We start from the raw sequence: 15649 nt of genomic DNA, 5'->3' as shown, positions 1-15649 counted from the left end.
GTATGGCTCAAGGCAGAAGAACAAGTAAACATGTCCCTCGCTTTTCACCAACGCCCCTTTGAACAAAAGGTGAAGAGAGAGGAAGAAACTCCCATGTAGCGGATTAAGGAGACGCAAAAAAAAAACGGACATGATTATTTCCCAAAGTATGCGGCACGCAAAATGGCCTCCGTCCCCAGTTCCCTCGAACGCCGAGTAAGATATAAGAAAAAGATGGGCATGTCCCCCGACGCAAAGGGGGCAGCCGGGATGGTGTACGCCGAAGTTGTAGGAAACAGGCAAGGAAAATATTGTTGTTGTGCTGGTCTAATGTCGTTACAAGACATTAGGTGTGGTTTGAAGTAAGCGTCCAGGTATCGGTATGTGGGTGATGTTGTTGGATATTCGATTGGATGTCTAAGGCAGAATGGCTGTATTTGGTGAGGTCGTTGCAGTCATAACGATAATGTTGGAAAAGATGCGTCATGTTGGCGCAGCACCGTGCACAAGGAATGCAACAAGCGCTGCGGCCAATAGTGCAAGAAGCAGGAGAAGTTGTAGTGTGACCCGAGCTTGCTAGGGTGAACATGTCGATGTCTTGTGTGTTTGGCCTCTTCTCTTGTAATGCTCAGACTCTAGCAGTTGCCATGACTGTTGACCAGGAGCATCGTGTCTTCTCCAAAAGCCACTTCTAATGTCGCCGCCCCGGGAGACCAGCTTCTTCCGGTAGGACAGAACTCCATCTTGCACTCGTCTGCTCAACGCTCGCCCTTGGGGTATTGATTAAGCATGGCCATGACAGCTACACCTATTGCAACAACTGTCACCATTGCTCCGACCGGACCACCATAGTACATGGAATCTCGATCTAGCCTATGAGCGACCAAGGCAGTCGATTTCCCTGACTGCTTTGCGCCGTTCTGCGCAACGGCATGCCCATTTTGTTGGCTCTGCGCAGGAGGCGACGTTTCTGGGCCATCGTCGCCAAGATCTTCTTCTCTGATAATGGTGATTTCGCCCTCTTCAGCCTCGTTGACATCAGCATCGGCCTTCACGTCGGGTTTCGCAGATGCAGCGTCATTTCTGCTTCGCCAGAGAGCGTCCTTACTGGCGGCTTTTGCATTGTCCTTTCTGATGTTTTCGATCATCTCTGCTAGCGACTTGCTGTTGGCTTCTGCGCTTTCGGCTCGCTCGCGGTAGCGCTCCATCTGCTGCTTCATCTCATTCATTTCCGACATCATCAGGTCGAGACGAGACTGTAGCCGCGCTGTAGTATCATCGATAGTTGGAGGGATAGGGCTTCCGCTCTCTAAACCAGTAGGCTCTTCGTGCTCTGGCTCAATCGGGTCGATTTTTTCCGAGTCGTCTTCTCCTACTACGGTCTCCGCATCACTGTGGTCCCGGTTCGTCTCACGCTCAAGACGAGCCGCTCGCTCCTCGGCGTCTTCTCTTGCGCGGCGCTCTTCGTTTAACAGAGTCTCCAGATCGCGTAACCGCATGCCTTGTAGTTCAATCTCCTTCTTGGCATTGGTCAAGGCTTCAGTGAGCGTAGACAACTGTGGGTCGGAGCGTACAGGCGAGCCGGTCTTGGCGCGCTCAGTGTCTGACCTTTTAAGAGAAGATGCAACGTCGGGTTTTTCAGGCAAAGGTTGCTGTGGCGGAGGAGCTGGTGGATCTGAGAACCTAGCCTTTAGACTGTTATCCTTGATTGGAGAGATCTTGACTTGGTTGATGGGAGATGACTTGGAAGGTTCCTTCTTGGGATCTGCGGAGAGGATAGCATTGATGTATTGGTGGGCTTGTTGGAGATCTTGCGACTGTTGCTTGGCAGCTTTAATCTCCGTCTACTGTTGTTAGCAACATCAAGCAGGGGTATTCATCAAGTTGGACTCACGTTGAGCTTCTTGACTACCTGTTCCATTGTTATAGGCTGCAACCAGAAATTAGGATGGCGGGGTTGTGGGAGGCCATTTGTGTAGTTGGGCATGGCACCAGGACCCTGGAGCCGCTGGCCGTTCATGGAACTCTGACTGCCAGTGCGACCTCGCATACCCGGCATTTGTTGTTGGTTGCCGCCGCCCATCATGTTTGACATTTGGGATCCTTCGAGTTCGCCGAAATTGAGGTCCATCATCTCATTACTCGAGCGGGTATATATGCCGGCATGTTCAACACGTGCTGCGACCTTGTGGTGCACAATGGTCTTTTGATCTTCGCTGACAATATCGATACCGAGTTCCAGCATGTCTGATTCGCGTAGCTCGTGTGGCTCCGAATCTCTGTTCTCTTGTGACAAGCGGGAGCCGTTGACGAAGGTTCCATTGGACGACTTGACATCTCTAATCCATATCTTGCCCTGTCGGTCTGCCCAAACCTCGGCGTGCTGTCTCGAGAGAACCTTTGAGTCGAAGTATCCGTTAAGCGGGGTGGGTATTGTCTTGTTGTTGGTCTGTCTGCCGATGCGGAGGACGTCGGGGAAGAAGGGGACGGTGATGGTCTTGCGCTCAAACGTGCCGTTCATGGGGACGAGGTGCAGGACGGCGGTGCTCTCCTGGCCCTGTGCCCGCTGTGCGCCGTTGGCCTGTTGCTGGGCCTGGCCGGGGCCATTGTGCTGCGAGGGGACCATTGCAGAGGGGGCCTGGAGGGCGCTCATGGCCGAGGCGGCCGAGGAACCAGGGCCTGCGGAAGCGATGGGCTGTGTTCGTGCTGCGGTGATTCCTGCGATGGGCTCAGTCTTTGTTGCGGGCCATAGTCCCTTTGGGGCTTTTGCTTTGCGGGTGGCAGCCCAGTCGGCGGCGTTGAGGGGGGCGGTACCGTTTGGGTGTGATGAGGATGACGAGGCAGAGAGGGTGGAGGATGCAGATGCTTGTGACGACAGGCTCGACGACGAGTTTGAGCGCTGTGCACTCTTCCGCGGCATGAAGATGGCACCGCCGTTGGGGACGCCCTCAGCGCTCCATGCCTGGCGGTTGATATTCTGGTAGTTGACGGGGGGCGCGACTGCCGTCATTGGCGAGGTGGTGGGGAGGGCAGGGCGAGGTTGTGTTTACAGAGTCCAGCGTCACTTTTCCTGCACGCTTCCCGTGGTCTCCGTTTTTAGCGGCGCGACAGCAGCGTGACAGGCCGCCAAACAAGCAACGAGGGCACGACGGGGGCTCAGGTCGCTCAGACACTCATGCGTCGCGGCGGGAGACACTCGCGCAGAGGTGTCGGGTGTCGGGTGTCGGGTGTCGTCTGGGGGGCGGGTGGGTGTATAGAGGCGTGTGTGTGGGTGCTGCTGGCGGAATGCCGTGCGACGTCGAGGAGCGATGGTGCAGGGCTTCGCAAGGCTGCAACGGGGGCACGCAGCACAGCAACAGCCTCTCTGTTGGGTGGGCCGGGCTGGTGGATGAGCGGTGGTGGGGGAGGGCGGTATGGATGGCGGCTTGGGGAGAGCAGGAGGTGTCGTCGGGCTCGTCTCACTGCACTGCTTTAGTGGCCAGATGGGCGAGGCGACGGCGCAGGCACAGGCGTGATGCGGGCGTGGAGAAGACTGCCGCTTCGAAACAACGACACGGCAAAGACACGGAGATGGGACACGACAGGCCGGGAGTGGGTGAAGCACTTGTTTTCTGCAAACTGCACACTGCACGCGAAACACCGGACGGGCCTCGAAACCATTTTCGCCTCATTTCACGCTGCCGCCCGTGAAGGGGGCTTCTACAGTGGTCACGTGTCCCGGCCAGGGTGTGTGTGAAGTCCTGACTGGGTGGGCCGGATTGCTTGGCCTCTTCATCTCCCACCGGACGGGCTATCAGGACTTTGCAGGCAGAGGTGTCGGCTGCACATGCGCAACTACGTAATAGCAAATAGTGATAAAAATACATGCATACATACATACATACATACATACGTCCTCGTACATGGACTACTACAGACTCAGCTAGCTGCTTTGGGCATCCTACGGTTATGCTTTCCCCAGACTTGGGTGGTGTCCGCTTGGCGCTGCTGCTCGAGCCGCGGCGGCCAGAGCAAGTGCAAGCTTCAATGCGGGACCGTCGCTGCAGCTGCCAACCCATTTCTGCCTCCCCTCGCGCCCTCTCTCCATCTCTCGCCCTCAGTCCTTCGCAGCGCCCTCACAATGCCTGTGCCAGTCGGATCCATGCCCCAGGGCGCCCATGGCCCCTCCACGCTTGACAAGCGTATGCTCCCGTGCTCGCATCTGCTTGAAAACGTCTAACACCATGCAGTCAAGATGGGTGGCATGATGGGCGGATGTATGCTTTTCCACAACCACACCTGAAAGATTCGAGCGTCCTAACACATGTCCAGCCGTTGGTCTAATCATTGGCTTCATTTTTGGTGCGCACTGCCGTCAATGTCCCCCGCACTCGTTCTGACGGTCATAGGATTCACCAACATTGTTCGATTCGGCCCAGGACCAAATGGAATGCTTAGAACACTCGGCCAATACATGATGGGCTCAGCTGCGACCTTTGGGTATGCATTGCCCGCCTTGCAATCTCTTTTGCGCTGACATCCCACCAGCTTCTTCATGGCCATTGGCACCACCATCCGCACAGAAAGTTCCCCAATTGCTACACAGGCCTTTAACAGCGCCAACCGCAGACCTATGATCCTCCCCAGGAGCTTCCAATACCCACGCGCCGCTGGCAATGAGAAGAACTAGATTTTGGGTTGCCTGCAACATCTTGGAATATTTTACAGTTGTAAAACAAGTACGATTGGAGATGAAAACTACATAGGCGTGTATGATAAGTAGCGAGGTTGCCCTTAATAGTGCAGCTGGAATACAGTAACCGCAGAGGTTCACACACAAAAGGTTTGTCTAGCACTGGCTTCACAGTTAGCATTCACCGTGATCCTAGAGAATATCACTGCGCTGTAGACCCTTGGCTCACTCATCACTGCACCTGGGCGTGTATCTCACGCCACAACTCTTGTTTGCATGTTGCACTGACTCTCTTCTTACCCCACAACAATCGCTGCAGAAGCCACGAAAGCCTGCACAACCAACTCGTGACCTTGCCCAACCGCTTATTTCCTCCAGCAAGGGATACACATCCGGAAAATGACTTTCTTCTCTGGAAACAATACGTCTAGCTCACATGAATCTCCTGCAACTCACAGCCGTCGCCCAGGTTTCACTAGACGTAACTTATTCCACTTCACGCCTAGCAGTGACAGCGAGAGCGATAGTGACAACGAAAGCGATAGCGGCAGAACCATCAGGCTCAGCAGGGGTGTACGGAACTACGGACCCCTCATACAAAAAGCCACCGAGGCAGTTCGCGGCCAACACGAAGGGAAGGCGCCAAGGAAACCCCTGCAAAAACATGGCTTGAGCATACCTTTTGCGAAGCCTGCAGTGATCAAAGTCAAACCGAGGCTTTTTCCAACCAGCACCTGGGCAGCAAACTCTACAAACAAAGCATGCTCCTATAATGACCTTGGTAGCAGTTCTGGGTCTACCTCAGCAGTCCCATACGAACCGCTTCATGACATTTCAGACAGCATGGATGCAGTCATTAAATTTATAGATGAGCATACCCTTGGACGAACCAGCGTGAGTGTTGTAAGGCTGGTGAATCTTATAAAGAAGTGGCGAGGTACAATCAACAAAGTCATAGGTGCCAGTCAAACAGCTGAGGACCGGCGGATCAAGGGCCTAAATGCACAACTAGATTTCGATCGTGAAGTCGAGCGAGTCCACCAAAACACGGTCAATGATCTTCTTGATCAAGCATGGTTGGCAAAGGTGCGCAAGAGTGAGCAGGAATGGCAGAAGAAGATGGACGTGCAACAGCAAGTGATCAACTCTCAGCAGCAACCAAACAAAGCCCTCGTCCGACAGTGTGCTACAGATGCACAATACCCATGCTCCCAAGATAAGACCAGTGGCCGGATTGAGGAGATGAACATGCCCGAGTCAACTCATATAGCTGCTACTACGCAACCGGAGACGCCTCATGCAGACAAAGTCAGCTTCCTCGTTCAGAAGGCGAAGCATCTGTCCAATCTCAGCACACAGCCCTGTGGGGTGCACAAAACAAAGGATGATGAAAGCGGCCACAAAGAAAACGTTGTGAAGTCAATGGCGCTGGAAATGGCATTGATGCAGGACGGTACGCATATGAGTGGTCATACAATCCGTTCAGAGCCTTCAAGTCTGACGCGAGAAGACAAAATGGTCACCAACAACGAACGGAATAATGATCATTGGGGATCAGCTACATACTCGGGAGATAGAATGTCTCCTGGCAAGCACAAGCTGGAAGATTCTCATGAAGCCACGAGCAGACTTGAGGATGCTAATTGGTCGCGAAAGAGGGCAAGGACTGCTGTGACCAGATAAAGACAAACCGTCGATCTTGACCCGTCCCGGCGAGCAACGATGAAATAAGCACAGAAAGCTTCATATCACCGGCGATGCATCAGCCCATTGGTTCAGTCTGCGTACCTGCAGTCCTACCCTTGCTCATCAAAGTGCTTTTTGTAACTGGCAAAATTAGGTCTAACCATCTTACGCTTACTTCTGTGTACGCATATGTAATCATGTCTGAATGAACCGCCACTAGAACCCTCCAAAATCCATAACTGCATGCGCAGAAGATACACCGGGACATGGATGCTTCTCTGAGGCATTTCCTATTGCGAGCATTGTCCATTGTTGTGAACTCTAACCTGAAACAACAGGGTTGGCGAAAAGCAATTGGTAGATGCGGGGCACCGAAAGCAGACTAGCTTGAATGGTCGCAGCTCCACTCAATCGATCCACGGTCGCCTCGAGCACAATCATTGTTTCAACCTCGACCAGCAACACCTTCATCAAACACCTTTCGCGCTTTCACTTTTTCTTCTTCTCTCTTCATCAACGTGTCTACCACCTTTTACTAATTTGCGCACACTTCTCCACGACCTTTGAGAAGCTTCGTCGCCTCCCCTTTACGCGTCCCTGTTCGCGTCGCGTCAAGCCTACTACGTTACCTACACAGCCCAATCCTAGCGCAACCATGACGGAATACGCGAAGATGAAGAACGACGAGCTTTCAGCGCTCCTCAAAGAGCGCAAGCTACCTCACACTGGCAAGAAGGCCGAGATGGTCGAGCGCTTACAAAAAGACGATGAGAAGGCCAGCGCGAAGCCTGCTGCCGGCGCAGAGGATGAGATCGACTGGGATGACGACGAAGCTGCTGCGGCGCCTGCGACAGCAGCGCCTGCTGAGGCCGTCACTTCCAACAAAGAGACAGTCGAAAAGGCCGGAGGTGAGGGCCAGCCACCGAACCCGCAAGCAGTACCGAACCAAGTAGCCGATATCGATCTCGCCAAAACCGACGACCTGACTGTAGACGCCCCAGCTGAAGGCGCCGTGGACGGAGCCGCAAAGACGGAGCCAGAGGAGAAGAAGGAAGAGCCCGCTCCTGACTACTCAAGAGGCCTTGCCGCAACGAACCTTGACGAAGAGATTGAGAAGCGCAAGAAGCGCGCCCTCAAGTTCGGCACAAAGTTCGAAGATGATGAAGGTCTTAAGAAGTTGGAAAGGGCTAAGAAATTTGGAGAGGTTGGGCCACCCAAGGGTCTTGATGAGGCTCTTCCAGAGCGCCGCCAGAAGCGTGGACGCGAAGGTGGCGATGATGCTGCTAGCAACAAGCGCCGCGAATCTGGACGTACTGGAGGCCGGGGAGGACGTCGGGATAACCGGAACAGGGATGGCCGGGATGATCGTCGTAGCGAGAATAAGAGTAGCGGTGGAGGGGGCAACAACTGGATGAGTGAGAAGGACCGGGCCGCAGCAGAGGCCAGGAAAGCCAAGTTCGCAAAGCCAGCTGCTTGAGCTTCGAAATACAGTGGTGATGATTTTCTTGAGTTGGTGCAGGAGCGCCCAAGGAGCAACTTGGACAGAACTTCGATCCCGCGAACGGACCCAGCTAAGCAGCTTGGACAGCACCGGCGCGGTTGTGTTACATTTCTTGCGGGCTATACTTTCCAGACTGCCGGACGAACTGCGATTGTCGATTTCTCAAACACTTGGCGGATATATCAATTGAAAGCTGATTTCTCTACTCGGACGTTTCATTGTCTCTTCGCGGTTCACTACTTGTATATCGCCAAGCTCGGAGCTCTTCTCTTTAAGTTGTAGAGGCAGCGATCAGCAATCATGAGAAAACACTAGTACGCCATAAGATGTAAATGGGATTCCATTCACAGCATACGGTGTTTGACACTTAAACCCGGATGCTTTCCGCTATATTAATGATCAAACCTAGCTCAGACCGAGCGGATATCCACAAACGTTCAATAATGATGTACACCGGTCATTCGGGACACAGACTCAGCCCATGTTGCCGGGTCGCGATACGGAGTTATTGTTACATGCTGGTGCGGCGATGGAATGATCTGGACTTGTATGCAGCTCTTTTACCCATTCCAATTGGCACAAACTTTAGCTTGAATTGCTAATAATCGGTCCTTATAGTTGCCTATAGTAGTGCCGTAACACGCAATGGCGGCTGACATCAATGAACCAATGATAGATGTTTGCTGACCTGTACAAGGAGCTTGTCAAATGCCTTTCATTACTCTGCTATATGTCACGTGTAGGATCCAGTCACTGCATTACTCCGACCTCGGCAGCTGCCGTTCGTCCCGCACACAGACACGCCAACGCAGCCAAAGAAGAAGAGGCTTGGCTATTCCCAAGGATGACGAGCACATACGCATACGCTAGAACATTTGTGGGTCACTTTATACAACGGACCCATTTCCGCGCATGATGTGTTTATTCCGCATATGATGTTATTCCGCATGCCGGACTACTCTCTCTCTTTTTGTTCCGAGCTCGATTTCCATTCCTGTACACCGGTGTCCTTCTCACAGGCTTCGTTTTATCAAGAGAGAGTTTGTGTTTAAATATTGGCTCTAGTCCAGGTCGCCTGCTATAGCTTGGAATGACTTGAGTCGGGATATTTCCTTCGACAAACTCGAAACACCCCCGCAGTTGCTGGAAAGATCCCATTTCAAAGGCTTCATTAAGGTAGAAAGCAAAAGCGAAACGGAGAAGGAAAGGCTGCGAAAACATCCAGATGACGTCGCATTCGATAGTCGGGAACAAGGAGCCCATCATCGATGGCAAGGCTGTCTCGCAAGACGAATACAGCTGTACCTCATCTGAACAGCATAGCGAAGAGGTAGTCGAGCAACATGACGAACAAGACGTAACAGGAAGCACTAGCATGGCACCAGATAAAGAAGCGCAATTAGATGCACGCTCAACACTCACTGCCGAATCCGGTCTGCCACCAGCTCCTGATGGTGGACTCCACGCCTGGCTCAAAGTCCTAGGCGGCTTCTTGATTTACATGAACATCTGGTGCGTCCGTCTCCATCCCGAGCATCACCCGTGACTTACCCCAAATATGCCAAGCAATATGTTTCGAAACATCATACACAAACATGAACTTAAACACTTACCAATATGATCTATTTTACAGGGGTTTCACTTTAACATACGGCGCATTCCAATCCTACTACCGCACTTCGCTTCTCTCCTCCTCCTCAGCCTCCTCCATATCATGGATCGGCACAACTCAAGCCTGTCTCCTAATTCTCGTCGGCGTCCTCTCCGGCCCACTCTTTGACATGGGATACTTCCGCTCCATGCTCTTCGTCGGCAACTTCCTCGTCGTATTCGGCGTCATGATGCTGAGTCTATCAACCAAGTACTGGCAAGTCTTCCTCAGCCAGGGTATATGCATGGGCTTGGGCGCCGGCCTACTGTACATCCCCAGTTTAGCCCTGGTAGGCGTATGGTTCGACAAGAGGCGAAACGTTGCACTGGGAATCGTCATGAGTGGGATTGCCGTCGGTAAGGTTTCCCCCCCATCCACTCTTATTTTGTCCCTTCGAAAAAAAAAACGAAAACGCACAGAAGTCTCTCACACATACACACAACAGAGAGAAAGAAGGAAGAAAATCAAACTGACATGTTTACACCAAAAAAGGAGCAATCATCTACATAATAATGTTCAACAACCTCGTCCACCGCGTCTCCTTCGCCTGGGCCATCCGCTCCCTCGGCTTCGTCGCCCTCATCACAGCCCTCCTCTGCATCCCCTGCCTCCTCTCGGGCTCCGCCTGGCTCAACAAACCGCGCAAGCGCCGCGCCCTCTTCGATAAATCAGCCCTCCACGATAGCCTCTTCCTCATGTTCACCCTCGCCTCCTTCACCGCCTTCCTCGGCTACAACATCCCGTACTTTTACATCCCTACGTATGCCCGTGAGCGCCTTGGCACGGACGAGAAGGCTGCCTTGTACATGCTTGTCATTGCTATCGCCGGCAGTTTCTTTGGCAGATTGGCTGTCGGGTTTCTGGCGCAGTACATGGGTCCTATACTTACGTGGGCGCTGTGTTCGACGTGCAGTGGGATTTTGGCCCTGAGCTGGTTGTCGATTGAGGATGAGAAGAGTTTTAGGGCTTTTAGTGTTTTGTGGGGTATGTTTCCCTTCTTTTTTTTTCCCCCTCCTCCTGCTTTCTTTCCCCTTCTTCTTTTCTGCCTCGTTTTCTTTTTTGGGAAGAAGAGAATTCAGTTGCTGATCGTCACAACAGGCTTCTTTTCGGCAGGTCTCGTCACTTTGCCGGCGGCGGCGTTCGCTAGTATCACGACGGATATGTCCCGCTTGGGTACCCGCCTCGGTATGTCGTGGAGTGCGAGCAGCATCGCTACGCTTATTGGCCCCCCGATTGCGAGTATGCTGCTTAAGAAGGAGAATGGTCGGACAGACTTCATCGGTGTGCAGTTGTGGAGTGGGATTTTCCTTTTACTGGGAACGGTGACTTTGGCTGTTTTGTGGGCTATGACCGTTAGGAAGCAGAAGAAAGGGTGGAAAGTATAAGGGTCAGGTATGGTGAATGGGATTTGTCACGTGGGTTTTTTGTGGGAGGTAAAAGTTTCCGTGGTTTCTAATTCTTACATATTTGGGTATCTGCATATACTGGGTTCAAAATGATGGAAAACATGGGTAAAGGCGCAGGAATAGGGAATCAGAAAAGTAAAAAAATTCAAACTCGGGGATAATACATATTTTACAGGAGGCTTCAAACAGCATACCCATATCCTTCACTATGCTTATGCCGCCACCACCCCTTCTCTCCCTCGCCTTCCCTCCCCCCACTCTCAGACCCCTTATCTGTACTCCACATACTTCCACTCCCCCTCGCAACCACAACTGTCGAGTTGCCCAGCGCGTGTTCCGCATCGCCTCCACTGGCAACGCCCGTAGCCCCCGCAACACCGCCTCTCCGCCACAAACTCGCCTGTAACTCATACACATCATCCTTCTCGCCCGCCAGCTCCTCCAACCTCGCACGTTTAGATTCAGGAACAAGAAAGCTTGTCAGCATACCAAGGAACATGAAGAGAGCGAAAATCTGCATGACGCCGTGGATCCAAGGTGTGGGGTTATCATGCGTGGCACCCCTTTTAATCATGGGCGCAAAGAATATCTGCGCAAATACCGCTCCTAGCTTTCCCATGCCCGCGCTGAATCCATGCGCCGTACTGCGTACTCGTGTCGGAAAGATTTCCGCGGGGGTGATAAATGTAGTGGCGTTTGGACCAAAGTTAAAGAAGAACTGAGCGAGGACGTAGAGCGCTAGCAAGTGCTTCTTTGTAAGATGTTGCCATGCAAAACCCAGGACGCAGAATATGACTGTTAAGATGGCGAAACCGGTGATTTGGATGGGTTTGCGGCCAAGTTTGTCGACGGTGAAGACAGTGAGCCAGTAGCCGGGGAGCGCGCCGGCGCAGATGAGCACGATTTGGCCGGTGGCGGTGTTGCGGAGGTACATGTAGAGGTTGTCGCCTTGCTCAAAGCCCATGATGGCCATGAGAGAGGCGGAACTGAAGCCTAGGCCGTAAAATGCGAGATCGAGGAAACTAGAGGGTGGTTAGTTGGTGAGGTGTTGGGATGGGGGTGGGGCTGAGGGAGCCGTACAACCAAGACATTGAGGTTCCAAAGATCCGGATAGCTTGACGCTTTTGTGAGAAGAAGCGGAATAGTTCTCCCAAAGAAGGTCGCGGGGTCTTGTACTTGGCCATTTCGCTGTGTGCCTTGGCCTGGGTTACGGGATCGACTTCGTTTCCTTGCTTGCCATAGCGGTACTTTCTCGCGTCGACGGAGGCCTTTTCGACATCGTACAGCACATCGAATGTGTATCTTGGTGTCTCGGGAACTGTCAGTCGGTAGTATAATGCGAACCAGCCGGGAATGCCGCCGAATGCAATGATGATGCGCCACATCTTGTCTACGTGCATTGCACATTCTCCTACGCATTCGCCAACCCCTGTTGCTACGACTAGATGGTCTTTGTAAATCACAACCACTATGAGTGTTACCAGTGCCGAAGCCAACTGCCCGAGGCCTTGCATTGCAAAGACGGCGGCTATGATGCCTCCTCGGTAGCGTGTACTGGCGAATTCAGCTGTAATGACAGCGCTGAGTGGATCTAGAGCGATTGTTAGCGTCTCTACGAACTTACGTAGCTGATTCCAACCAGAAATTCTAGAGCTGTAAAACAGACTGGAAATCACACTTACAGTCACCGCCCACACCAATTCCCATGATTACGCGATAGAAGATAAGAACACCGACAATTGACAGGGTAGCAGATTCTCCACAAAGCGATTGCGCAAGGGTCGTTGCGATGATGATCATGAGCTCGACACCGTACATTCTTTTTCGTCCAAGATAATCGCCCAAGTATCCAAAGACGCACTGTCCAAAGATTGCGCCGGCGGATGTGGCAACTTTGATGGCTGTATCGGCATTGTGAGGCATGACACCACGGTTGTCTGCATCTTGCCAATACACAATGCCTAGCAATATGACTGTGAGATTGATTGCGAACAACTGGAGATAGTCGTTAGCCCCATGTCCGTATGGTCGGGTTCATTGTTAGACGTACGCTGTAAGCATCTGTGAAGAAGCCTATGCCAGTGACCACAGCTAGGCGCACATGATACCATCCGAAGGGTGCTTTATCCACCTCAGCGAGGGCCATGCGCCGGCGCTCATTAGGGTCTGCAATGTGAGTCTAGTAGCCCCATTAGTAAGGCCGTGGTATCAGGTTGTGTACATCAGTACTCACATAGACGCCAGGGACATCTCGGTACGCCGCATTTCCAGTACGTCCGAAAGACGGCATGACTGGCAGTCAAGGTGAGTGCTCTGGAAGAAAATTGACCTTCAAAACCAAAGAGCACTCATAAGATTAGACGCGACGACAAAGAATAGATCAGGTTGGCTGCCTCGCAGTATATGGAAGTAAGCCGGTGGTATTCAGCGATCAGATGTCCCATGGAATCGCAAGCGAGTCAATATAGCATGCTCCAACATGCCACTGCAGGGACGATTTGGCATTACGAACGCAAGGTCCATGCCGAGGAGGCGAGACCAGGTTGGACCAGACGTCCAAAATACCATCCCGCTGGACACCAATTGGTAGAGAAGACCGAGGGGGCCAAGCCAGAATGACAGTAGAAGCCGGGCGATAGAGCTTAGCTGTGAATGCTGGGTGGGAGGCATTTCGGAGTTGCACCACAGGGACAAGCACGAGCTCACGTTTTGGCGCCTGATTGGCTGCACACGCAACCCTTCAGAACGACACCCATGCCAGTCTTGACATGACGGCACGCCTCGTGTCTCGTTCAGCCCGTGTACTGTTTGAGGGGGGCAATTGAGTTATGTGCCCGTGGGATGGCGTGACATATCCGCGGTGCCACAAACCATTGTATTGGGATGTTGTGGTGGTTTTCATCCTGGGATGACAAGTGCGTAAGCCCTTGGGGCGGAATGGGCACCGAAATTCAAGCCTTTCACGTGGGAGTAAGCAGCTTCCGGTGTGCTGAGTCACGATCTGCCGTGCTCTCCAGCCGTCCTGGCTTGTGCTTGACTGCTTGGTTGAAGGAGCATATTGGTGGCCGCCTCACGTCTGCGGGTCTTGCAGACGTTGAGATAGTATGGTTTTTGTGCACAAATGTCACATACCTAGTACTGAGCCGCGTACAGACAGCGATCTGGATCAGATATCATCAACCAGTAACACCGAGTCTCAAGGGTCTTGTGAGCAAATGCTATTCATGCATCACCCTGCGGACAAGACACGTGCAGGGATTGTCGCGAGTCCTCCTGAAGTCGAAGGTGGATTGGGTAGCCTGGAATCCCGTGTGGGGGTCTTGGGGCGATTCCCATCTGGCTTCCGTAGATGATAGTCCACGCGTCCAAGGCGCAACACAAGTCTGCCTTCTTGGTATGCGTTTCATAATTTCCTATTCAGCTCTTCACATCGTGAATGAAGCTCTGATCCAATCAAGTCTACCCACGTGCGTCTGTTTGCCATGTCGTCTTGCAGGTCAGTCCAAGAGTCTACAGATTGCTAGTCCAAGCGAGATCATCTGTCCAATACGCCCAATACGAGTCAAAGATGGCATGTTCGAAAAGTAGAGCTGAGACAGGGTCCTTGATGTAGTACGGCAAGTGTAGACTAGTGGTTGTAGATTAGTACTCTCCGCAGCCTCAACCTTGCAAAATATGCTTGGTACTCTAGCATCAACACTCAAGCCAGCGCTACTGTGATGCTCAATTAATTGATTCGATCTGTGCACATTATGTGGAGGATGTCATCAGCATGTATGCTGTCCTCTCATCTTCCCAAAGTAGGTGCGAGTGGTGCCGCCTTGGCTGGAACAGAGTTCGACCATACATGAATTTAGCAGCTGTGGGTGATTTGAGCGTGATGCAACGAAAATTGTTGGTATTTTTTCAATGTCGATGGCCGTTGCGTGATGATGTTGACGTGAGTCCTTAGGCTGTTCGCTGGTTGCGCTCTGGCGTGAATCGCGCTAAGCCAAAATTGACTAGTCTCACACAATGTTCGAAATTCGCTACCCGAGACTTCTCCAAAGCGCACGACAATTCGCGACAACACCACCCTCCGATACTAACAACAGCGTCACAAGGTATGTTCTTCTGCCAATTTGTTGCTACTGCCCAATTACTGACAAATATTTTCAACAGTCCCCAGCCAAAATGAGTACGCTGCGCTCCCACATGCCCGTTCGACCTCAAGCTTGGAGACTGACTATGATATAGCGAAGGGTACCTCCAGTTTCGGAAAGCGCCACAACAAGACGCACACGCTCTGCAGGCGTTGCGGTACGTAATTCCTCCCTGGACGATAGCACTGGACATACAGTTGCTTGGATTGGAGCTGTTGAGAGAGAGGAAAGACATCGGCCACAGGGACTGACGGGAAATCTACAGGTCGCCGATCCCTTCACATCCAGAAGCACACCTGCGCCTCATGCGGCTACCCTGCTGCTAAGACCCGCAAGTGTACGTTTACCTAGAGTGCAAACGCGCGCACACACCGAACCAGACAAGCAATTAACACAGGACAGTCAACTGGGGCGAGAAGGCCAAGCGAAGGAAGACCACCGGTACCGGCCGCATGCGATACCTCAAGACCGTCAACCGCAAGTTCAGCAACGGATTCCAAACCGGTACCCCCAAAGGCGCCAAGGGCCCCACCGTCAACTCCTCGTAAACGAATCGACACTATGAGCGGGTCAAGTGCGGAGGAGTAGAGGCGCGATGGAAGGCCATTCGGA

At 52.6% G+C, this 15649-nt stretch overlaps 7 protein-coding genes across 7 annotated transcripts; 5 read left to right on the top strand and 2 right to left on the bottom strand.

Moving 5' to 3' along the window:
- Positions 1–737: 737 nt before the first annotated feature.
- Positions 738–2899, bottom strand: COCCADRAFT_92069 (uncharacterized protein; the record flags this gene model as incomplete). Its single annotated transcript, XM_007712525.1, has 2 exons — positions 738–1823; positions 1874–2899. The coding sequence occupies 2 exons, from the start codon at positions 2897–2899 to the stop codon at positions 738–740; spliced, it is 2112 nt and encodes a 703-aa protein (XP_007710715.1).
- A 1200-nt stretch (positions 2900–4099) lies between these two features.
- Positions 4100–4648, top strand: COCCADRAFT_35442 (uncharacterized protein; the record flags this gene model as incomplete). The annotated part of the gene is made up of 5 exons (XM_007712524.1): positions 4100–4160; positions 4209–4235; positions 4291–4320; positions 4368–4458; positions 4507–4648. The coding sequence occupies 5 exons, from the start codon at positions 4100–4102 to the stop codon at positions 4646–4648; spliced, it is 351 nt and encodes a 116-aa protein (XP_007710714.1).
- Positions 4649–5050: 402 nt separating this feature from the next.
- Positions 5051–6334, top strand: COCCADRAFT_24985 (uncharacterized protein; the record flags this gene model as incomplete). The annotated part of the gene is made up of 1 exon (XM_007712498.1): positions 5051–6334. The coding sequence occupies one exon, from the start codon at positions 5051–5053 to the stop codon at positions 6332–6334; it is 1284 nt and encodes a 427-aa protein (XP_007710688.1).
- A 658-nt stretch (positions 6335–6992) lies between these two features.
- COCCADRAFT_92090 (uncharacterized protein) lies at positions 6993–7814 on the top strand (the record flags this gene model as incomplete). The annotated part of the gene is made up of 1 exon (XM_007712523.1): positions 6993–7814. The coding sequence occupies one exon, from the start codon at positions 6993–6995 to the stop codon at positions 7812–7814; it is 822 nt and encodes a 273-aa protein (XP_007710713.1).
- Positions 7815–9063: 1249 nt separating this feature from the next.
- Positions 9064–10874, top strand: COCCADRAFT_35439 (uncharacterized protein; the record flags this gene model as incomplete). Its single annotated transcript, XM_007712522.1, has 4 exons — positions 9064–9350; positions 9472–9845; positions 9982–10473; positions 10588–10874. The coding sequence occupies 4 exons, from the start codon at positions 9064–9066 to the stop codon at positions 10872–10874; spliced, it is 1440 nt and encodes a 479-aa protein (XP_007710712.1).
- A 202-nt stretch (positions 10875–11076) lies between these two features.
- On the bottom strand, positions 11077–13185 carry COCCADRAFT_3726 (uncharacterized protein; the record flags this gene model as incomplete). The annotated part of the gene is made up of 5 exons (XM_007712489.1): positions 11077–11917; positions 11976–12486; positions 12578–12890; positions 12946–13074; positions 13129–13185. 5 exons carry the CDS (start codon positions 13183–13185, stop codon positions 11077–11079), a joined length of 1851 nt encoding a protein of 616 aa, XP_007710679.1.
- Positions 13186–15068: 1883 nt separating this feature from the next.
- Positions 15069–15585, top strand: COCCADRAFT_35437 (uncharacterized protein; the record flags this gene model as incomplete). Its single annotated transcript, XM_007712521.1, has 4 exons — positions 15069–15072; positions 15132–15194; positions 15303–15374; positions 15440–15585. 4 exons carry the CDS (start codon positions 15069–15071, stop codon positions 15583–15585), a joined length of 285 nt encoding a protein of 94 aa, XP_007710711.1.
- Between the last annotated feature and the right edge of the window lie 64 nt (positions 15586–15649).

The sequence above is a fragment of the Bipolaris zeicola genome (assembly GCF_000523435.1).
Source record: "Bipolaris zeicola 26-R-13 unplaced genomic scaffold scaffold_45, whole genome shotgun sequence".
NCBI classification, from domain to species: domain Eukaryota; kingdom Fungi; phylum Ascomycota; class Dothideomycetes; order Pleosporales; family Pleosporaceae; genus Bipolaris; species Bipolaris zeicola.
Note: the sequence above shows the minus strand (reverse complement) of the source record. Positions and strands in the feature narration are given on the sequence as shown.